The following is a 24027-nucleotide window of genomic DNA, read 5'->3' as shown; positions in this document are numbered from 1 at the left end:
GGCTGAAAAGAGATGACAGCGGCCACCTGTGGACAGGTCTGTGACTCTCCCACCCTGGCTGTCAGGTGGTGCCTAACGTTAGGATTGAGTTAGGGCTGATCTTAAACATTGCAGAGGTGAACGTTACCTACTGGAGGTTGATTTCGGGAACTATGTGGAGGATCCTGGCTCCCAAATCTTTTTTCCCCTCCTGTAACTGCCTAAAATTCTGTTATTACCGTTAGGAATTAATTTCTTGTTTTTTTTTTTTTTTTTAATACATCTCTCTGTGGGCAAATGTAGATACTCCCCATAGGGTTGCCCCCAGGGGTCATTGAACACCTCTGCTGTATTCCTTTTCACAAGCAGGCAGGGGATGTGTGGCAGTGGAGATGCATGAGGAAGTTGTTCAGGGAATCAAACTAGAGGGGGTGGGAAAGAGAATGCAAAATTTAGAACATTGGCTGGAGTCTGCCCTCCGTGAGCTCTTAGAGTAAGTAAGATGCTCAGAAAGGGACGGAGATCATATGCCCTACCCATCCCCGCACCCAGGTATGGTGCTGGGCAGTCTCAGCAGGGGGGCGGCACCGAGCCAGCCTTGTCCCTTTAGGCAGCTCCTGCTTAACTGAGTATGGGCTTTGGGCTAGACCATGGAAAGTGAGGTTACTGGTGAAGAGACTACAAGGCACAATCCATGTCCTTGACAGAATTGACAGCTTAGCAGGGAAAACAGACCAAATCTGTTGAGTGTGGTGAAGGAGAAAGAGGGCGCCAGGAATGTATAGACGAGGCCTGATGCGGATCAGGTGGTGAACAAAGGTTTCTCAGAGGAAATGTTTGGAGTAAGACTTGGAGACTTGGAGGTGTAGGCTAGCCTGATGAAGATGGGGACAGAAATGAGGAGGGCGGGGAAAGGGTGCTCCAGGCAGAAACAGTAGAGAACACAGCACATTTGAGTGGAGGAATTCATTTGGGAAGGGGAGGCCCACTTTTGGTCCTGGCATAGGGTCATTTCCAGCAGATTCTTGGGTGGAAGCATTGAGGCTGCTACTGTTACTGCTTCCAAAGCATGTACCAAAGTAGGACCATATGTGGCGCATAGGCTTTCTTGGATGGAGGCTCTTGGGTCAGAGGCTCTGTGTTCTACCACCTTCTCTACCTAGGGCAGGGTCTGCTACACTCCTCCTCCCTCCCACCGCCCCTGCCTTCAACCCTGCCTCTGGCTCAAGCCCACATTAAAGGCTGTCCAACTTGGATGTGGGCCCAGGTTGGAGCTCATTACAGTCCTATGGCCAGGGCCTCCATTTTCTCTTCCAGGTTAAGACTTGGCAGGCATCAAAGACTGCCAGGAACACCCCACAGGCCTTCTCCCTTAATGATCTCTCTCCGTTCCTCGGTCTGCGTGGCCTCCCTAGCCAAGCTTTGCTCACTAGAGCCTCTGGTGACTTTTCGCAAGCTTTTCTTCATTCCAACAAACAGAATTCAGTGACTAATTGCTGGTATTTTTTTTTTCCCCTCAAGACTCTATTTATATAGGCTGTCGTGTTGGGGGTGGGGAAGAGCAGGCTTTAGTCTTGGGAGGACTGCTGTTTCCTGCTACTGCCGTCATTAGACAGAGGCCCATGTGGCACTGATGTCCACACTTTGTCTTTATTCTTGTATTTTTTTGTCGTTTCGACATTTGGTTCTTTGAACATCTAACATCCCTTTTATGCTTCTCATCTCCCACAGAAGATTGTTGTATTTTGTCCCCCACCGAAGCTGAGTTTTCCTTTTGTCAGATTTCTCACTTTCTTCTTTAATGTATTTTGATCAGTGCGGCCATGTAGGCCTGGGTTTTATTGGGAGCTTTTCATCTTGGCAGTGGCCCTCAGGGCTTGGGTCTTCTTGCAAAAGCCCGGCTCTGCCTCAGGCCCCTGAAGCAGGCCTTTCCTGGCCAAGGCTACAGAGAGCCCAGCCTGTCACCTGTCCAGGGACATTCTCTAGCCAACAGTTCTCAAACTTAAGCATGCATGAGAAGCAACAGGATTTAACCAGGATCTGTTAAAATACAGATCGCCAGGCCCCTCCCCTAAATCTTCTTATTCAGTAAGTCTGGTTTGGGACCTGAGAATTTTTATTGCACATTATTTCCCAGGTGATGCTGGTACTGCTGGTCCAGAGACCACATTTTAAAAACCACTGTTTTAGTGTAATTGTTCCTTTACCTTGTGCCTCAGTGTCCAGGGCCCTAGAGAGGGGAGAATAGCTGGAGACCATGTTCCTTTTTCCCTGTACTGGGCCCAGCTCTCCAAAATTAGATGACGACAGCTGTTGGCAGTGGCATCGTGATATTTAAACACTTTTACAGTGATTTCACTTGCCCTAAGTCATTTGATACAGCAGATCCTTCGGTTAAGTAGCAGAGTTTCTTCATTGAGAAGCTCAGATCAGAACTCTTTCTTGGCCTTTCAGCTAGTAGTTTGTGATGTTCTAGTTGAATCCAGGTCTCTTAGCTCCTATTCTTTTTTTTTTTTTTTAAAGATTTTATTTATTTATTTATTTGAGAGAGAGAGAGAGAAACAGCATGAGAGGGGATAGGGTCAGAGGGAGAAGCAGGCTCCCCGCCGAGCCGGGAGCCCGAAGCGGGACTTGATCCCAGGACTCCAGGATCATGACCTGAGCCGAAGGCAGTCGCTTAACCAACTGAGCCACTCAGGCGCCCTCTTAGCTCCTATTCTTGAGCTTTTGGGACTCTGCCACTTACTACATGACTATGTGGCCTTGGGGAAAAGTACTTAACTCCCTGTGACTTAGTTTATTGATTAGTAAAATGGGGGTAAAAATATCTGCCTCATAGAGTTGTCATGAGTATTGTGTGACTTAACTTTTTTTTTTTTATTAGAAAGAGAAAGGGGCGGGGCGCCTGGGTGGCTCAGTCATTAAGCGGCTGCCTTCGGCTCAGGTCGTGGTCCCAGGGTCCTGGGATCGAGCCCCGCATCAGGCTCCCTGCTCGGCAGAGAGCCTGCTTCTCCCTCTTCCTCTCTCTGCTGCTCTGCCTACTTGTGCTCTCTCTCTCTCTGTTAAACAAATAAATAAAAATCTTTAAAAAAAAAGAGAAAGGGGTGCCTGGGTGGCTCAGTCATTAAGCATCTGCCTTCAGCTCAGGTCATGATCCCAGGGTACTGGGATCGAGCCCTGCATCGGGCTCCCTGCTCAGCAGGAAGCCTGCTTCTCCCTCTCCCACTCCCCCTGCTTGTGTCCCCTCTCTTGTTCTCTCTCTCTGTCCAATAAATAAATAAAATATTAAAAAAAAAAAGGGGCGCCTGGGTGGCTCAGCGTCTGCCTTCGGCTCAGGTCATGATCCCGGAGTCCTGGGATCGAGCCCCGCGTCCGGCTCACTGCTTGGCAGGAAGCCTGCTTCTCTCCCTCTCCCACTCCCCCTGCTTGTGTTCCCTCTCTCGCTGTGTCTCTGTCAAATAAATAAAATCTTAAAAATAAATAAATAAATAAATAAAAAGAAAAAGAGTACAAGTTGGGGAGGAGGGGCAGAGGGAGAGGGATAAGACGACTCCCCACTGAGCAGGGAGCCTAAGGTGGGGCCGGGCTCGATCCAGGACCTCAGGATCATGACCTGAGCTGAAGGCAGACGCTTAACTGACTGAGCCACCCAGGTGCCCCTTGACTTAAAATACTGAGAGCTATGAAAGGACAGCACACCAGAATTCATTCTCCTGACTGTGAGGGGCTGCCCTTAGTTTTGCATTTCTGTTATTACAGGAGCCCCAGGCAGTATCCCCAGCCATCAGGACAGGGCTCCATCACTTTGGAAGGGCACTTCTCTCTGTGGCCTGCCCTGACAGAACTGGAGCACAGCAAGCTGGTGATGGCCTTCACCTCCAAGAGTTGAAGATGAGGCTGTCGCTGACAGGCTGAGTCGGTGTGAGAAGTTTAAGACCAAAGGGGAGCCCACATGTCCACATGCCCTCCGCGGGGGCTGCTGCAGTCATGCCCTGCAGCACTCAGCCCTGGAATGGCCCTTCGGGGCTTCGTTTAGATGGAGGAGAAGCCAAGCCTGCCCTTTTGGGGTTTTCTCTCTTCCTGCTTCTCCCCCACCTTCTGATTGTGGCATTCATAAAAGTAGCTGACGTTTTACATAGAAGGCTGGCCCTGGTAATGTTGTTATTATTGAACCTATTGAACAACATAATGTGTCAGGAATTGTTACATTCGATATTTCATTTAATCCTTACAACAATCTTCTGAAACAATCTTCATTTTACAGATGGAGGAGGCTTGGGCAAAGAGAGGTTAATTAGGTCGGTCTGGCTCCAGAAACCATGGTCTTTACCAGTGTGACACTTCCTCCTGGGACGCTGCCCTGATGTTTCCCTCCATGGTGCCCTTGCCCCCCCTTCCATGGATTCCTGGCCTTATCCTGTTCCCAGGATCCTTTGCCCCTCAGCTCGCTGTCTGGAGTCCGGGCCTGTGCAAGTCTTGATTTACCCTTGTACCTTCCATAGAACTTAAAGCCTTGTACAGAGGGTGACCATATGTTCCATTTATACCTCTTGGCCTAGTGCAGTAATTAATAGTACCTCCTTTCACTCTTTAAAGTGTCCCAGTTTGGACAATAAATTACGTGGTCATTCTACTTACACATGTCCAGGTCTCCCAACCCAGGGGCAGTGGCATTTTAATAAAGGAACCTGAAAGACAGAATTATCGTTAAGACTCAAAGAAATAAATCGCAGATGGTAAAATTTTAAGCACTTTTGCAGCCCAGCGGGCAAGAGAATTTAGACAGAGGTTCTGCTCAGCACCCCACAAACCTACCACAAAGAACTATTTCTCAGTCCAAACTTGAGGCCTGTGAAGGTCACCGGGCTGGTCTCAGATGTCACAGGGCCGGAGTCCTACTGTGTGGCTTTGTGGAAGTATCTGACAAGCAAGGCCAGAAAATGGGAAGGGGTGCCAAAAGCATTGGCTTTTCCACCTCTCTTGGGCAGAAGCCAGCCTTGCCTAGAAGCTGACTATCCTCAGCACCTGAGGCTTCCTGCAGGAAAGAGCCAGCGGGGGCTGACCCTTTCCACAGTGCTGAACTCAAGCCTAGTGGGAGCCTCGACCCCGGGTCCTGGTGCTGGGGGTCTGCTCACCTCAGGCTCTACCCCATACCCTAGACATGGGACCACGCCCACCCTCAGCCTTGGTGTGTGCACGTCACATTCCAGGCTATGTCCTTGGCCCATTTGTAGGCAGCTGGAAACTGCTGTGCATATGTCTGTTCACACTTGAACTGGTTTAATGTTTTTTCTTTTAAGCTGCAATCTAAAATTCAGCCAGACAGGCTTTAATGAGCACTAAATCGTCAAGCCTTTTGTTTCCCTTGCTATTCAAGCCATAGAGATTTTGTATTTGATTCAGCAACAATTGCTGTATCTTAAACAAACCCTTTACATTTTGACATTAACTATCTTATGAGCGTAACTTTTTTGTTGGCTTCAGAATGGTTCCAGCAGAAGGCCTTTTAACGATTTATTAGAAAAAGAGTTTAAAAGGTCTGTGGAAGGTGATTCTTAACATTTTCTTTGAGGGGAAGAAAGACTTTTATCTGAATTCATTTGGGTAATACGTACAGACTTGTAACCTTTTTCCTCCTATCTTAATGACTTTTGGTCTTACTCAGGTCATTCTTCCAGGGCACCTTCCTGGTCAAGCCATCCATTTTTCAGATTACACCTAACATTGGACTCTTGCACAGTGACTTATCTAATACAGTGCCTCTCCACATGTCCCTGTTGGCTGTTAATTTTGTCTAATAGGGGCAAGAACTATTTTCATTCTTTAGATTTTATTTATTTATTTGAGAGAGAGAGAGAGAGAAAGCATGAGTGGGGAGGGTCAGAGGGAGAAGCAGACTCCCAGGGAGTTCGTTGTGGGACTTGATCCTGGGACTCCAGGATCATGACCTGAGCCAAAGGCAGCCACTTAACCAACTGAGCCACCCGGGTGCCCCAACTATTTTCATTCTTTGCTCTGGCCCCAAGCTGCTTAGCTGAGGACCCTGTGCACCCTGGGCCCAATCAGGATTTGTTGACCAACCTTTGGGACAAAGAGCCTCAGTCAGACAAATACCATGCTCACAAACGGAACCGTCCATCATTCTGTCTGCAGAAGCTGAGAGTAACTGGAGCTTTTCTCCAGTTCTTAAAGATCTTCAGAGAGTAGGAAGTCTTCTCTTTCCTTGTAGGCCCCCATTCCAGTGCCTGGTGACTCAGGCCTAAGGACCTCAGGCAAGGGCAGGCCTTCTAGTTCGGTTCCTGCGTTAGGGGAAGCTCTGTGTCCTTCTTGACCTAGAGTTATCACCAGACCCGCTCCACCCAGTTTTCTCCTCTGTTACAGTGTGACAAAAGTGGCTAGGGACAGGAAACCCATGCTTACTTGAGCCAGGAGAGGAGCGACACGAAATGAAGCTATCCGGGGAGCCCCTGTTGACCCACCCCCACAGAGAACCAGGAGCCTGGGTGCTGCATTTCCCTCTCAGAACCATAACTAATTGTTCATAAAGATCTTTCCAAATACCAATGATGCAAAATATTTGAATGGTTTACCATATTGTTCACCATATTTAAACTGTCAGAAACCTTAAATATCTGAGCAGAACCTCAGCAAACAAAGGATATTTTGGGGACTTGTTATGTATGTTGTACAGCAGAGAGATTTGTAGTCTATATGACTTCCAAATCCTGTAAATGAAGTGTTTCAGTGTTGTCATTTTCAGCTGTAGACCATCCCACGAATTTTGCTTTTTCTTTTGCTATTAAGAGATGGCTCTGTATGTCAATTATTTCTCAATAAAATGGGGGAAAAAAGATTGGCTCATTCATAAACATTTGTACAGTTTGTGGCAAAAGCCAAACAGGCCCCACTTGATTACATTGGCTCTGATAAAGGGGAGGAGGAAGTTGGAGGGAAGGGTGAGTGATTGCTCAGCACACACCTCTGAGCCCTTGAGAGCAAGATCTGGGTGAGTAAGGAAGTTCCTTCCTGAGCCACCAAGGGCCGATCGAGAAGGTATATGGCCTGCAATTCGGAACAGAGATTGGCTAGGTGATTTCCTGCAGCCCTCTTACCCTGTGGATCTGGCCTGCTCTGGTCCCCCCAGCATCTTGGGTGATGGAGATATAGATGATAGCTGGTATAGATGACCTCAAGTAACATCCTCTCTGTGTTCTCTAATAAACTTGATAAATCTGACTGTGTAAAAAATCTCCCATATTCTTTAGTCTAAATTTTCTTCTGCTTAACCTTGTTACTCCTACCTTGCCTCCCTCAGACTGCCTGAGACAATTACTGGGAGGCATTTGTTGAATAATTATAGGCCACAGATAATTTCTCTTTAGCTCTCAATCTTGCATGTTACCCACCCTGTGGCCTCCCTTTAGCCAGCTCTAATTAGCTTCTTTGATCCTTCCTCCCAATCTCTCCCTCTAGCTTATTAATTACCTTTCTCCCCCATGAATTCTTTTTGCCCTGCTTTTGTCCATGTAGCCAGAGGAGGTGAGAATGACAACCTAGGGCTGCTCAGTGGGAGGTGGTACTTCTTTGTCTCCAACCACAGGTAGCCCCTCCTACTTTTGAGAAGCCTGAAAACCCAGGTGCTCCTTGGTAGACAAGTAAAAATAGTAATTTTCATTAAATAGTATAATACTTTATGATAAAACAACTATTAATTGAATGCTTGGTATTTGCCAGGAATTGTGCTAATCTCCTTATATATTATCATGTTTCATCCCCACAGCAATCCCAAGGGATAAATATTACTAATCCCTGTTTACAGATACAGAAACTAAAGTCCAAAGAGGTTTTAAGTAACTTGTTCAAATCACACAATTTGAAAATACTGAAAGTAGGACATGAGCCCATTTCTCTCTGGTGCCAGAGCAACTTTTATTCACTAGTTTGCTCACTGAGTTTGGGCTTTGGGTGAAATAAAAGTCAACATCACTGGCTCTTGGCCTACACAAGAACATACAAACTAGCGATGGGATAAGATGTCGGCTATTTACCCTCAGTGTAGAAGAGGTTTTCTGAATTGAGATTATAAAACTGGTGCCAAAGCAAGTTGGTGTGGCGCTTTGGGTCCCCACGTAGCTGAGCAGGTGGAAATCTCCTTCAGTAGAAAACAAGACTCTGATAAATTCTTGATTTGCTTTCATTCTTAACTCACTTTTCTGACAGTTCCATCTCTCAGATGATTAAGGGAACCATAGGGAAAAGGGCCTCACTGAAATTATATTCTGAGCAACAGAAAGGATATATTCAGTGAAGTGGAAATGTTGGGGAACTTAGGAGGAAGTGGCCATGTTTGGAGAAGCTAAGGGAAATGCAGAACTCTCTGGGTTTGGGGGAAAGCAGATTGTAGAAGGTCCAGGAGCAGGTAGACAGGACGTTTGGGCAAGAGCTTCAAAAGGAGGATGACTCAGAAGTGAAATGTGCTGGATGCAGTCATAGGTGATTACTGCAGGGAACAAGAGAGGAGATGCCTAGAGGCCAACATGGCTGCACAGCGAGCAGTTAGAGTGGAGTTTTTGTGTAAGAGATGAAAAAGGGTGAACAACCAGAGAAGGGTGTGAAGCTCCGACAACACTGTCAGGAATACCAGGGGGGTGAGACCTGGGACACTGAGAGCAAAGGGACCTGCCCAAGCAATTAGCATTCAGAGTGAGAGTATGGCTAGGAGGGCATCAGCCCCCTGCTTTGGCAGATGAGTCATTGCAACATGTGAGGGCATCCTCGTCCTCCCTTCTAGTTTTGTTTTGCCTTTGACTTGTCTTTTAAGGAGAATGGTCTTCCTGGGGCACCTAGGTGGCACAGTCGGTTAAGCGTCCTACTCTTGGTTTTAGTTGAGGTCGTGATCTCGGGGTCATGAGATCGAGCGCCCCCGTGTTGGGTATAGAGATTACTTAAATATATAAAACTTTAAAAAGGGGGGGGCTTTAAAAAAAGGGGTGGAAGTTAACACATACGTACAACTACAACCCAGGTCAAGCCACAGAACTTTGTCAGCACCCCAGAGGACCAGTTTGAACTTCTTTTTCAGAAAGATTAGCTGTCCTGGGAGCTTAGATGAGTGTTATAGACATTGAGGGACTGTGCATTTCAGGAAAGCACTCAGCAGAATCTCATGATAATCTAATAGGTTAGGTAGAGAAATAATGATAAAGACGTGTATTTGTAGCTACTTGAACAATCAGACCTAATAAATGTTTGTTTACAAATAGTTCAGTGTCCACAACAGAGTCTTTTCAGTGCTGTTGTGCCAGAGATCTCATGTCAGACTCTGTCCTGTCCAACCTGCATTCAGATTCTTACATGAGGACATGGGGGCAGGTGACACAGATCAGAAAGGGCGAACCACCATGCTGGGTACATGACAGAATGAGGATCTCAAGGTGGAGTGACATGCTAGGATGAAGGGCTTGGGTGGGAAAGTGACATTTTAAATCTTGTTATTGAATTCTTAATTTTATAAGAACCCATATTTGTTGTTAAAAAAATAAATCCTACCACCCAGAGACAAATATATGATGTCATACTACCCATACCTTTGGTAACTTGGTTTTTGCCATCTGTACTTAGGTTCAGGGCCATGTTGGAGAACCCTTGGCTCATCATGTGAACAGTTTTCAGGGACTGGATCTAGGCAGGCCCAGTGTGAGTCAGTTCTGCAACGCTACTGCCGAAAACCTATCCGTGACCTGAGGCCTTAGTTGCAGAGTGATCCTGGGGCAGAGGCAGCTGGGCCCACTGGACTCCGGAGGGCTTGGCCACGGGGGAGCCCTGCAGGTAGGTTTGCCAGATTTTGAGGGGAGCTTTCTCTGGGCATTCGGCTGCCCCTGAGCTTCAGAAGGGATGGCCTGTCCGGACAGAGTCAGATGACCCTCTCTACATTGAGAGGGCAGACTTGGGACCAGGGGGTATAAATAAGCTTCATGAAAGCAGATTTCAACTCCTTATCAGAAGACATTTTTCAAGCAATTAGAAGAGTTTAAAACTCAAGGCAGCAGAAAGCTGCCTTGTTTGATGGGGAGCCCCCTACTGCTCTACTCTTCAAATACTGGGCCATTATCAGAGGTGCTATACCAGGTAAAAGGTTGGTGACTGGGTCTAGTTATCCCAAATGTTGGTCCTCACATCAGTGCCAGGCTTACCAGTAAGGATCAGCTGGAACATTTATGAAAAATCAGGTTTTTGAGCCCCAACTGCTGAGGCTTTGATTCAGTATGTGTAGGATAGGGGTTAGAATCTGTTAGAATTTTGAAAAAGTGCACCAAGTGCTCCTTGGTGAAATGGCTGATTCTACAGCTGATAGAACTTATATCTTGTGGAAGAACATCTTGGGCCAGAAAGTAAGGAAGTGCTTAGAGAACAGTGGGAATAAGTAGAAAAGATACAGAAGCTAGTATGAAAAGGCTCTGGTGGTTAAATCAGGGATAATTTGAGCATCAAAATAAATAATGATAGAAGTGGATTATAACCCATAGATTAAGAATCCATGAATCCATACTGATAGAAATGAGTAAGTGAAAAAATAGGAAAGCCTCTTCTTTCACATAGACTGCCAACACAGACAGGTAGAAGCAGTGATTGAGCTTGAATATCATCATTTGGCAAACATCACAGTAATAATAATTTTAAGGAAGAATGATCAATGAACACCTGGTGGGGGAAAGTTTGATGAGGAACAGGCTGTCTTCTTATCTCAGAGTGTGTCTCCCCACAGAATATGTATTAATTTCAAAGGGACAAATGGCATCTTCATAATGGAGAAATCTAGCAGACACCACTGTGACCGGTAATCCAAGTGAACACAGCTCATTGTGGGCCTCCCTGACATCAGGTGCCTCCTGTTAAGATGCACCAAGAAAGACACAACGTTGCTTTTTATGGTGTTCCTGCCAACATGCATAACCTCAATCTAACCATGGGAAAACAGACTCAGGCTGAGGAATATTCTACAACTGGCCTGCATTCCTCAAAACTGTCAGTGTTGTGAAAGACAAAGACAGACTAAAGAGGGAGTGTCAGGGGTAGAGGCGACTTGAGACATGCTGCTGAATTCATTGTGCCAGGTCCTGGATTGGACCACAGACCAAAATTATTCTTATAAAAAGGGTATTCTGGGGACAGTGGGTAAAATCTGAATATCTGTAGATCATATATTGATGTTAATTTCCTCATTTGGATATTTGTACTGTGGTTCTTAGGAGACACACTTGATACATTTGGGGTAAAGAGGCAGCTTACTCTCAAATGTTTCAGGAGAGAAAATAATATGTCTAAATATATAGAGAGAGAAAGAGAATTAAAAAGCAGATGTGGTAAATTGTTAACAATTGGTGAATCTTAATGGGAGTTCTTTTACTCTTTTGTAAGTGTTCTGTAAGTTTTCTGTGTAATTTTCTGTAATTTTTAAAGTGCCCAGTCTGAAATCATTTGAGGGGAAAAACAAAACAGTGTCCCTGGTGATTGTGATGCAGAGTTATGTATGAGAGCTAGCAGATGTCTGTTAAGATTCTTTGGGGCTACACCCTCTGAGGCCCTGGTTCTCTTTCCAGAGGTAGGCATTTGATCTCTCTGTGTGTGTATGCACGTGCGTGCGTGCACCTGTGTGCACAAAGAGGGCCTCTTAGAGATACTCTTGTGACCACTATCATTGTGTGAATTGTGTGTGCCCCACATTTGCTTACACGACTGGCTTCTGGTGGTGAACTGTTTGTGAATGGGTCCAGTGATACTCCTACCCTTCCCCTGTGTCCAGATGGAACTTTTGAAGTGGCCCACTATGGTTCCCATCATCCTCGTTGTGGTATGAGCCTCATGTTACAGGCTGGATGTTTTGGTTCTCCTGGGGGCTTCACTTTCATGTGGTATTTATTCTTTTGGTGAACCTATTTTATTTTTATTCAAGTTGGTAATTGTCCATCTCTTGATTGACTAATTGATTGCTTACCCCCATGAATCCCTAGATGGCAGGCTAGTATAGATCCCTAGTGAACTGCCTATTTCAAGATGACACATCCTGCAAATCCTTGTGTTCCACAGATCATCAAGGCCACATGCTAGGGCACAGACAAGGTGAGACCAGCAGAGAAAGAATCTTTCTCTCTGGGCAAGAAGGTGAGCAGGTACCACTTCATCAGGAAGGATTGCAAATGATTAAGCCTAACCATGTCCTCCCCTGAGATTTGCCCCCTTTCCACACCTCATAGATTCTTCTCAGGGAGTATTTCACAACAGTGGCAGTTTTTTTCCCCTCTGTTACTAAGAGAATGAAAAAAAGAATCATTATCCTACTTAGAAATACAGTGAGGACTCCGGAGAGAGCACATACCCTGATGCGTGGACAAGCCTAGAGTTTAGGTTGGGACTGGGATTCTGGATGACACAGGCTTTGCTTTGGGGGTTTCACCTTGGTGTTTACTCAGCCCCAGGTAATGAGTCAACCTACCTCTTACTTTCCATTCCAGAAGTCTCCGCCTTTTCCAGTTTTTGTCCTTTTCTAGTTACTTGAACTCCCTTTTCAGTCCTTGTTCTTCTTCTTCGCCCCAAACAGGATCTCTGTGTGTTTCCTGTTACTGTGCACATGGGCCCTGATGCCAGCAGCACCTGCTTTGTGGCTGTGTGACCGAATAGTTGCCTGGGACCCCGCCCTGAGATGGGCCTGTGCTTGGTGTAATGCTCTGCCCTTTCCATCTTGAAGTTTCTAATAGTTTTTGAACATGGGATCCACATTTCCATTTTGCACTGGCCCTGAAAAGTATGTAGCCCGTCCTGAGTGACAGAGAGGGAGAAGGGCATCTCGTGGGTGGCACTGCCATGGGGCCCATGGCTGGGCTTGGCTGTACACCCTGGGATCAGCTGAACCACCTTCCCTCAGACTGCCCCCCCAACACTTGCTCAGCTTTGCTTAGCTGAAATATGATCTCTGACCCTTGACAGATCGCCTACATCGGTCACCCTGACCCAAACTGTTTGGTTTCTGCAAATGTAATCATTTCCATTTCTGTGACCTACCCCCCCAGCCCCACCCAAGATTTACAAAGTAGCAGCTGCTGCCATCCCTCTGCACACAGACAGCTGACTTGCCTGCTGATTGTGAACATCCCAGTAATCCAAGTCCTAATGGTATTTACTCAGTCCAGCCGGCTTAGCCCCCTGAATAAGGTTTAGTCTCATTTATCTCGTCAGAGACGAGCCACGTCCTTAATATCCTTCTGTTGACTTTGAGCACACCAGCATCACTGAGGTCGCTGAGAGGCAAGCCAGGCCCCTGCCCTTTTAACACACTCAAATCCCCAACTGTCAGGCTCCCCACCTTCCAGCCAGCAAGAACCACCTTTCCACCCCTCCCCCTGCACGGGTCTATAGGCAGGGAGGCAGATGAGGCCAACATATACGTGCCCGGGACATCTGTGTTCTCGAGGATATGGTCTGGGATCTCTGTAGCAAACCCACCCTAATTGTAATGTTTCCATCACATTGCAGTTGGCTGCATTTTGGCGTTCGTTCGTTAGCTGTTATATCTTTAACACAAGATATTTTTAGCTCTGCCTCACAGGTGAGGAGATAGAAATGAAGGGACTTGCCCAAGGTCATCAGCCCTTGGTCACAGGCTTCCCCCCAAGGGTTCTCCAGGCCCTGGCCCTTGTACATCCCCTAACCTCACTCAGCTGTTTGGGGCATTTCATCCCCCAGAGCACAGAGTAATGAACATTCAGAGCCCAAGGCTAAGCTGCTGGGGGAGGGAGAGGTTCTGAGAGCATGTTGGTACCTGCCCGCCCCCACCCCCCCCAACAGCAGATTGCTCGAATGCCCAGCTCACCTGTCCCTACCTGGCTGGACTGAGTGTCATTTGGAAACACAAGCTCTACCTTCCTCATTTTCCCCACCTTCCCTCTGCTGTGTTCCTTAGCCCCTCAGCTGGGCAGAACTGAAAGACGGTTGTCAGAGGGTATTATACAGAACCCCTGAAGTGTATATGGAGCCACTGAAGTCTGCCGTAGGGCCCAGACTTACATGGGCACCTTACCTTCCTTTAAGTTGGTCAGGTGAAAAGGCCCAGGGCTGCTGAGGCCACGCTTGGCCACAGGCCCGTGTTTAGCCGATGGGCCTGCTCTCCTCACCCAGGTTCTTCAGGACTCTGCTGCAGGTGGAAAAGTAGATTTATTGCCTTATGAAAGTGATTTCAGCAAGTAACAAAGTACTGGGCTTTCACTTTTTCCCTCTGGTTTCTTTCTGTGTGAGTTCTATTCTGTCCTACCTTAATGAGCTTCTCTCCTTGGGGATGGGGTGGGACCCAGCCACTGCCGTCATGACTGTAGGTGCTCCTGGCTGATAGCAGCCTATCTTATGGAGAAAAGAGCTTCTTTTTGTCCTGACTCCATTGTAGACTCAGGGCTCTGGTTGCCCAGTCCTGGGTGACCCATGGTGGATCAGCACCCAATCCACAAGCCCTTCTCTGTGGCTTTGGGAGTTGGGACCCACCCCATCAGGATCATAAAGAGTGGGAGAGGGAACAGTATCTCAAAGGAAGGGAGGCAAGAGTGTCATTACTGGGAGGTGGGACAGAGGGGATGCTGGGCAGATACAGGCTCACACCACATAGCCACAGACGACCTGACCTGGGACTAGTAAGTTGTGCCTGGTTCAGTGTTCCACCATCTCATCTCCTGTCCCCATGGCCACTGTCCTGCTCCTGGGCCCTCTCTGGTTTCTGTGTGGCTTGAAGGAGCTTGTCATCAACTCTTCATTTTACTTTGGGTTTGGTATTTGCTGAGGAAGGAGGAGCAGGAGCAGGTTCTGCTTGCTGGGCAGGGTCTGGGTCCTGCATCATCCTTCCCAGCCAGCAGACCTCCTTGGCACTATCAGCAGCATGACCTCCTGATCTGCACCTACTTGTCAACTGCACCTCTTGGCCCCATTTCCATGACTTTCCAGGGCAGCTGTTCATTCAGTGGTCTCACCTCTCCATACACACTCATGCTCTTCCCTGAGCACCTGCCCTTCCTCCTGTCCACAAGCTATCTTCTTCCGCCTCCTGCAGTGTCTCTTCTCCAGTGCAGCCCTCCTGGCTCTTCCAGCCCAGACCTTCCTGTTTTTTCTCAGAACCCCCACCGGCCTTAGGTTCAGAGCCACTTGGTCTGGCCTAATGTTCCATATTGTTCATTCCCTCTGTAACTTCTAAGTAAAGTCTGGTGGTGTGGTCTCTCTCCTCTGTGTGGATCCTGGCTTGTTCAGTGCTGGAGAGCTGCTCTTCTTCCCCAAAGACCCGTCCTGCATGTGGGGCTTCCCTGAGCAGCTGCCTAGCAGCGGCTTGCCTCTACATCTTTCCTAGGACAGACTGCTGTATGGCCCTCTGTCACTTACATCAGGGTCCCGGGGACAAGAAGTACCCAGGAAGCCATATCTCTTACTGGCTTTTGGTGTCTTTCCTTTCCTCCCAGTCAGTTTACTTCCTCTTTGGAGGATCCTGAGGATTTGCCTACACGGTATGTGCCCTCCCCTTTAGGCCCTGGTAGTTCGTTTCTTGTCGGTGCTTTGGTTCCTTTAGGAGTTTGAGCCTTCTCTCCCCGCCTAACAAGTAAGATGTGGGTGAGCACAGCTCCCCTGTCTCCCAACACTGCCTCCTATTCGTGACAGGGCTGCTCCTCTGGGTGGTGCCCTGGCGGGTCCCTGTACCCAGCATGCTCAAGTGGATCTCCTAGGACACCCCTTGTCTTCCGGGGTTGGCCAGGTGATGATCTCATCTCTAGGTCTTGTTCTCAGCAGATCCACAGACAAGCACAAAGTTCCATATGCTTTCTTTGGAGGACCTTGTCCCTGACACTGTGTGGGCCCATGACGCATGGTGCTCCTGTGATGGTTGGGTCTCGCAGCCCCCCTTCCTTGGGAGGCAGCTTTTGACGTTTGTGTGAATTTCTCAGCATGGTCCTCATTTCCTAGAAAAGACCCTGCCTGTTGCGGGTGAGTGTTCCTCAGCCACGTGATGGCAGAGACAGTCCTGATAAGCTCACGCTCTGATGAAGCAGCTGCCTTTCTCAAGTGGGGGAAGCAGGGGGCAGGGGAGAGGCTAAGCTCCCCGGCCCCCCTGCATCGGTGCCGACCTGCCTGTCTGGAGAGGAGCTGTCAGCTTCCCTTCCCCAGAGACCCTGGCCCATTGCCAGGCTGCCCCTGAGACACGCCAGTGGAGCTGCGGTGGGACAGACTAGCACCCACCCTGCACGTCCTTTCTGGCTGAGAGGATGCAGAGGGACCCATGCACCCCCCATTTAGAGCAGGAAAACTGGCTCAGCGTGCTGGGTCTTCTTTGAAACTTGAAGCTGGTGCCTGGTAGGATCGGGCCCCATCACCACGCCATCAGGCCAGCTTGGCCCGAGCACCTGCTGTGTGGCAGGCCCTTTCCTGCGAGTGCAGTGTGAACTCTCTTGTTCCCTGCCTCCCACTTCCTCTGGGTCTCAGGCCCTGCTTCACTCTCCACGATGCCATGAGGGCCCCTTGCCGAGGTTGGGGGTTAGGAGGAACAGGTGCTCTTTGGGTCCCCAGGGAGCTCGTGGCCTTGCTAAGGTGAAGCAGCCAGAGCCAAGAAGAGACTCCGTGCCCTTTGTGGGCTGTCTGGGTGAGTGTGAGAGCCACTCTGTGACCTCTGGTCTGGCCCCTCCCTTTCCTTCTGGCCTCGGGCTTTTCTTCTCTGAGGCCTCTTAAGTGTCTGGCGAGGGAGCCTTGACCTCCCTTGAAGGCCTAACTACACAGGTCCCTGTGCTTGTCACTTCCTCCCTAATTGATCATAATTTGATCTTGGAAAGCAAGAGGTTCCCAGACATGTCTCCTGCCTGGCACCCTGCCCTGTGGAGGTCTCACCAGCCAGGCCCCTGTGCTTCCGTCCAGGAGAGTTGTGCCTGAATGTTTGAACCTCCTCTCTCTTTCTCCAGCCCAGAATGGGAAGAGGAGTTGGAGAGGCAGCTCTAGGTTTTGAGTGTTACAGTGTTGCCGTGTGTTGGTTGGTACAGTCCTGGTTGTGCACTGTGTGTTGATTGATTCTGGCCTGCTTTTCCTGGGCCGCAGGGCGTAGGCTGTGTGCTAAGCGCTGAGAACATGCTGAGAACACGGCGGCAATCACAGCAGCTACTCTCACAGTGGGGAGGCACCTAGGTTGCTCCTGTTTTAAGATCTCCTCAGGTTAAGAGGCTGCCTGGATTGGATCTCTTTCGTTCTTGCTGTCTTTTTCCCACAAGCATTGACCACATGTTGTCTGTGTGCTCCACCCAGGTGAGGAAAGAGGAGCAAGTCCCAGCACGTGGCCTGGAGGAGCTCATGCTCGGAGAACAGACCTTTTAGTAATTGCCCCCCAGTGTGTGATTGCCTGGGGTGATGGAAGGAGGAAGAACCAATGTAGGCCTGGGGAGTGTGAAGGAAGGCTTTCGTGGGAGGGACACTGAGTAGCGCCTTTAGCATCAGGAGATCTTAAAAGGGTGGAGGTGATTTCTCTTCCCAGATCACTCCAGCCCGTTGGCTCCTGGGTGGTAGGACAGTGTGAGAGCTGTTGGCCCTGTCATTTTGGCCATGGGCCTTTGTACCCAGGTGGACGTATAGCCCTTCACCTGTTCACCTAGCTAAGTTCGAGCTTGTCCCAAGTGGGAACCCTCCCTTGAGCACCTTAATTTTCCCCAGGGAATGGCTGGGACATTATCATCCCCCTAACTACTCAGATCCCTGGACTGAACACAGTGGCGTGCCCCCACCTTGGTGAGGAGGTGCAGTGTCATGCTGTCCTGTGCTTTCCCTCCAGCAACCCAAAGGTCCAAGTAGAGGCCATTGAAGGGGGAGCCCTACAGAAGCTGCTGGTCATCCTGGCTACAGAGCAGCCTCTCCCTGCAAAGAAGAAGGTATGTATCTGCTCCCTTCCTCTTGTCCAGACCCTAGTTCATCTGTGGAGCCTGAAAGGCAAGGGTCCCTTTTCAGGCTGTCCCTGTCACCCTTGGGGACCTGAGTGGTCATCCATCCACTGGCTGGCATACGGGGAAGAGGTCCCACTCACCTCACGCAGCATGGCCGCTTGCCGAGGCATCTGGAGGCCTACATTCAGCTCCCATAATAGTCTGGGGTACCACCCTTTGGGTTCCTGTGGTGGGATTCTGTCTGCCCACGGGGCAATGTTGGAGGTGTCTGACCCCTCTTCTGGCTCTCACAGACCTGTGTTCTGGGGTGGAGCTGGACCTGAGGGGGGCGGGTGGGGCCGGGAAGAATGGAGGCTGGGCTGGGGTTGTGGGGGCACCTCTGGCTGCCTTTGCTGGGCCCCGGAGCAGGGCCAGCTCCATGTGGCTCCTACCCTCTGCAGGTCCTGTTTGCGCTGTGCTCCCTTCTGCGGCACTTCCCCTACGCCCAGCAGCAGTTCCTGAAACTGGGGGGGCTGCAGGTCTTGAGGAGCCTGGTACAGGCGAAGGGCACAGAGGTGCTGGCTGTGCGCGTGGTCACTCTGCTTTATGACCTGGTCACTGAAAAGGTGAGTGCCTGGACCTGTGGTGCCTCCATGTCACTTTGCTTTGTTTTGCTTCTGGCCTTTTGGCCCTGGCCTCCTCCCACGTCTCTTCCAGCCCGCCTTCCATCCTCCTAATGGTGCTCCCGAGAAAATGTGTCAGGCTGTGCTGGGTAGACAGGGAGGCTGTGGGAGCCCCTCCCTGGGGCCCCGAACCCAGAATTTCTGAGGCCTCAGGGAGGGTGTCCCATGGGAAGTGACGGCTAAACTGAAACCTGAGGTCTGGTGAGGAGGGGAAGGGGCGGGGGCGCTGGGGGGGGGGACGGGGGGTGCAGGGCAGAGTTTGCCAGCGTGATGGAGGGCCAGAAATGGCCAGGATCGGCCCTTCATGGAATGACAGGTCATTTGGCTAAAGCCTAGGGTGGGGTGATGGGGAGCAGGTGGGACGGAGCAGCTGTGTCTGGGAGCCCTCGAAGCAGCCGGAACACCAATTAGCCAGAGGCTGGAATGATGCTGAATCTTTAGATTCTAGAAACGTGATCTTTAGATTTTTAGGTTTAGATTTTGAGATTTAGATCTTAGATCTTTAGAGCCTAGAAACATGGAGGTGCCTCCTCTGGGAGCTTTGGCCCTGGGCAAGGGCTCAGAATGGCCGCCCTCCAGGGGCCCAGGGAACCCTGTTGTTGCCACCTGGCAGGAGAGTCCAACCCACTTTGGTCTTTGTGAGCCTGAAAGGTGTCTTAATTAAGAAGAGAGTGCAGCCAGCCAGGTCTGGATTCTGAATGCAGCGGCTGCAGAGAGCGTTAGCAGAACTTTCTCAGCTGCCTCTCTGGCCACACTCTCCCTAGAACAGCTGCCTGCGGATTCGGGGAGCAGGGCTGGGCAGCCGCCGGAACCACCGCTGAGTGTCCGAGGCTGAGAGGCCCCGGGCCCACCTGCCTGCCCCTGCCTCAGCCTGAAGGTCAGAGTTGTCTAGAGCTGCTTCTCTGTCTGTTAGTTGCTGTTGTGTGTGCACTGACTCTCCGGGCTTGCCTTGTCTTTCATTCCCTTTGCTTCTTTCTCCGCCTCTCGCGCTCCCCCCTTCTCTCTCTTCTTCTCTCCCTCTCTCTCTTTCCCTCTTTCTCTCTCTCCGAGCTGCAGAAACCCAGAACAGCAGGCAGCCATGTGGTGCTCACATCCAGTTAATAAGGCCTGTGCACAGTTGACTTCCTGGCAACAGGCCAGCAAGCCTGGAGCAGGACCTGCATGTCGGCTTGGCGTTTCCCAGGAGAAACTGCCCTCTTTCCTCTGGTGAATTCGGTGTCTCTTTGCTGCCCCCAGTCCTGGTGTGGCAGGTGCCACGGCATTGGTGTATCACCGGGGAGCTACCTGAGTCAGCTGGCCCCCGGAGCTCACCTTGAGGCTCGGGGTGCTGGGAACACTGGTGTCTCTGTGCAGAGAGTACAGAGATAACTGTCCTTCTGCAGGTGGGGAGGACGGTGGAGGAGTTTCAGCCAGCCAGTGAGCTCAGGACTGTGTCAGCCAGACTGTGCTTGAGGCAGCCGGAGCTTCTCTGTGCTTGCCGTTCCTCAGAAAGAGCCCGGGGCTGGATCCAGAGCTGCGTGAGGTGGAGGCGTGCCAGGGTGCCCTTGGAGGTGCCCTACACCTTGAGGGTGTCGTGGGAAAGTAGCAGCTGCACTGCAGAGTTCCCACGGAGAGTGGACCCACCTCTCAGATTGTTGCTTCTACAGAGATGAGATGCTGGCCTCTGGTCATGAGTCCACATCCATTCCTGCCTCCGTGGAGCTGAAGGGACACGGGTGACCCACCCACTGGTTCCTTCCACGAGTGTTGACTGGATGTCTGTCCTGCCCGGTGCTGGTCTAGATCCACAGTCCCTGCCCTCCTGGTGCTTTGGGGCAGACTTTCATCACAGTAGCTCCTGGAGCATGTGGGCTGCAGAGGCTCACAACTGGGAGACTCTGACCTGTTCTGGCAAGTCAGGGGAGGCAGTGAGATCTGAGGGGTGAGTTAACTGTGGAGTTGGAGTTAGGTGGGAGTGCGCCTCCAAGCTGCACCCTAAAGGCTCTGGGGGACAGTTCGTGTGACAGGTGCATGGGTGAGGGCGTGTGTGGGGACGAGGCCAAGCACAGGTCGGGGTGGACCCTGCAGGGCCTTGAAGTCCTTGGGAAGGGATTAGTTACGAACATCAGAAATGCCCAGTTGTGCAGGGTGTGGGGCTGGACGGCAGTCTGCCGTCAGCCGGCTGGAGGAGGCAGGTCGGGAGTGGGAGGCAGGGGGCTGACTGGTGCAGTGAGGAGCAGTGGACGTGGGGTAGAGGCCGAGGGCAGTGGGGACTTGGATGTTCCGGAGGTGCAGCTGGGGCACGCGGGGTAGCTTAGGACAGGACTGTCAGAGCCCTCTCGTCCTTTTCTGTGCCAGGATGCCGATCCCTGCCTGTCCCTGCTTCCTCCACCAGCCCTGACAGACCCCAAGGCCATCAGGTGGTGCTCTGTGGCCCCTGCTCTTTGCCTGGGCTTTCCTCTTGTCTTCCCTGTCCTCGGCAGCCTCGTTCTCACCTGGAGTAAGGGCAGAGATTCCTCTTTCTCCTTGCAGGTACATTCAGTACAGCCAGTAAAGCACATCTCCACCCCTGCTCACCCTCCACCTCTGCGTAGCCTTCCCCCGACATTGGGAAGAAGCTGGTCACTCATCAGGTTTCAGGCATGTCTGCCTCTGGCAGCCTGGCAGCCGTGACTCCCACCATATATGGTGATGAGGCTGGGTCTCTGTACTTGACAGCCACCGGCCAAGCTTGTGACTTTCTGCCCAAACTTGTCTCAACTCCCCAGGCCCTTGGCATGAAGGCCACACACAGCCAGGGCTCTGTGTGCTCTGGGCCTAGCCGGACCCTCACTCCCCACGGACCAGGACAGCCTACATTCTTAACAAAGGAGGTGGGCCTCAGCCTGTTGTTGCGACCCCCCTGTGTGTGGACCCTCCACCCTTGTCCACTTGGACAACTCCCCCGCAGCCCTCCAGACTCAGGGAAGCGCCATCCTGCTCTCTGCACTGTGCCCTCACTCTTCTGAGGGGGTGGGTCTAGCGGAGGTGAGGCCGCCGCCGCCGCTGTACGTACAGCTCATGTGCTCTGAGGTACAGACAGTGTGACTCTAACTTGATATCCGAGCTCCCGCTGCTGGGGGTGCTGTGTGCGGGGCACTGGCTGTGTGTCACACAGGAGATGACACCGTGCCAGCCCAAGGCCGTCCGGCTGTCAGTGGTGGAGCAGGAATTTGAACCCAGACTGTTGGCCCCCACGGTGCACTGCTGAACTAAAGTTTTTGTGCTACTTAGGAATTACGCGGTTAATTTGTATTCTCCTGCTAGACCCTGAGCTCCTTGAGGGCAGGGATCGTGTCTCCATCTTGGTTTCACTGGCATATTGCAGTTGTTTTTGATGAGTGGATGGATGGACAGACAAATGAACCTCTGGATGGATGGGTGGGGGAGCCCGTGTGAAGCCGTGAATCCAGCTGGCCCTCTCCCATGTTGGGTCTTTGAGGCCCAGAAGGATGGAGGAAGATGGGTCAGCCACATTGCCTTCCTATCTGAATGGCGGCCCTGACCGCTCTGTGTCTTCTGTCCCCCAACCCCACCCCTGGTGCCTGGATGTGCGGACGGCAGATGTTTGCTGAGGAGGAGGCCGAGCTGACATGGGAGACGTCCCCAGAGAAGCTGCAGCAGTATCGCCAGGTGCACCTCCTGCCGGGCCTGCGGGAGCAGGGCTGGTGCGAGATCACCACCCACCTCCTGGCCCTCCCTGAGCACGATGCCCGAGAAAAGGTGCTGCAGACGCTGGGCGCCCTCCTGGCCACCTGCCGGGACCGCTACCGTCAGGATCCCCAGCTCAGCAGAACGCTAGTCAGCCTGCAGGCTGAGTACCAGGCTCTGGCCGCCCTGGAGCTCCAAGACGGTGAGGATGAGGGCTACTTCCGGGAACTGCTGGGCTCCATCAACAGCTTGCTGAAGGAGTTGAGATGAGGCTGCTCCCCAACACTGGGACTGGACTGGGACTTTAGTGAGGCTGATGGGCACCAGCTTGGCTGGGCTCTTCAGGGGACACCAGCCAGGAGGGAGGACTTCCCTACTGGGGCCTGGACATCATCTGGGTAGTGCTGGCTTGGCCATTAAATGGAGACATGAGGGCCGTTGTCTGTTGTGGGTCTCTGCAGACTGGACACAGTCCTGTGGTTGGGGGACCGTATCTAGGAGCCCCCAGGTTGGGTAGATAGGCACCTGAGGAGCCCCTGATGACACGGCGGATGATCAGCCCAGGGCATCCAGTAATAGGCCCCATGGGAAGGGTCTGGGCTCAGGAGTTGGAAAACCCTGGCTGCGACCCAGCTCTTCCCCACCCAGTAGCTCTGTGACCTTGGCAAGTCATTTGCCTTCCCCTGGGCCTGTTTTCTCAGCTGTCGCAGGGGAGTGCCGTTAAGTGTGAGAAAACATGCATAAAGCACTACAGCAGGGTCAGGCGCCCTGCTTGTTCTTTCCCCCACCTGGCTCTGACGGAAGGTCTGGGGGATCATCTCGCTGCCCCCTGTGCCCCGGACATAGCTTTGACGCCCCTGGCTGTGTGTCAGCCCCAGCAGCTTACAGGCTGGGGGCAGGGTGCTGGAAGGATTGGGGGTGGCCTGCGGCACTCCGGAGGACCCTTGGGTGTGGGCCTCGCTCTTGGAGAGGTGTGATCTCCCTGAAACTGGAAGAAGGCCCGCCTGACAGGGCCCTCTGTGCCCTCGCCCCTCCCCCGTGTCCACCGAGGTGCACTGCGGGGGTGGCCTCGGAGGCGGGGGCAGCCGAGCCGGCAAGTCCCGGCTCCCACCCCACAGGGGCCCTGTGCCAGGCCTGGAGCCTGCTGCAGGTTGCCATGGCAACCCCGGCCCTGGGCTTTCCTGATTTGGATTCTGGTGCGTTTGTTTTTCAGCCTTTCCCAGTGCATCACAGGCTCACTCCTGCTGCTTAGGCAGCCCCTCCTGGCCTCTGTGTAGAAATCTCCCCTTCCTGGTCTGGCCTGTAGAAAGCTCAGCTTCACGGAGCTCAGGGGGAAACTGAGGCCTGCACAAACATAGGGTAGTGGGTGGCTTCCTTCCCCAAAGTCCCTTGGCTTGGCCTCACACCCTCTTAGGCCCACCTCATGCCACAACACACAGGAAGCTCGGGAGAGAGCTGTCGCCTGCACACAACCCCCCAGGAAGGCAGGAGGGAAGCAGGAACCTGTTTTGCCGGGGTAGGAAGCCTCATGGCTCAGGCATCGTGGGGATCAGACCCAAAGTCTACCATGTACTGGGTACTTTCTGCCTCATTGCCTTTAAAACCTTTTAAGTCGCCTTCTGAGTATGTTTTACAGATGAGGAAATCATGGCTCAGGGAGGCTGAATGGTCCCCTGAGGTCACACAGCTTTTGAGTGGCAGAGCTAGGATTTGGTTCCAACATGCTGTGGAAAGCTTGAATATGTGGCTCAGAAGGTGATAGTGTTGAATTTGACAGG

At 51.4% G+C, this 24027-nt stretch overlaps 1 protein-coding gene across 1 annotated transcript in view; it reads left to right on the top strand.

Annotated features, from left to right (window-relative positions):
• Window positions 1-22686, top strand: part of SIL1 (SIL1 nucleotide exchange factor) — a 210462-nt gene extending 187776 nt beyond the window's left edge. The window contains exons 8-10 of the mRNA XM_021701868.1: window positions 17810-17906; window positions 18359-18523; window positions 22163-22686. Coding sequence (XP_021557543.1) covers window positions 17810-17906; window positions 18359-18523; window positions 22163-22519 — 619 coding nt within the window. The 3' untranslated portion in view covers window positions 22520-22686. The remainder of the gene's footprint in view (window positions 1-17809; window positions 17907-18358; window positions 18524-22162) is intronic.
• Window positions 22687-24027: the final 1341 nt, after the last annotated feature.

This window comes from Neomonachus schauinslandi, chromosome 7 (genome assembly GCF_002201575.2).
Source record: "Neomonachus schauinslandi chromosome 7, ASM220157v2, whole genome shotgun sequence".
NCBI lineage: Eukaryota > Metazoa > Chordata > Mammalia > Carnivora > Phocidae > Neomonachus > Neomonachus schauinslandi.
The sequence above is the reverse complement of the archived record's forward strand: the minus strand, read 5'-3'. Positions and strand labels throughout refer to the sequence as shown.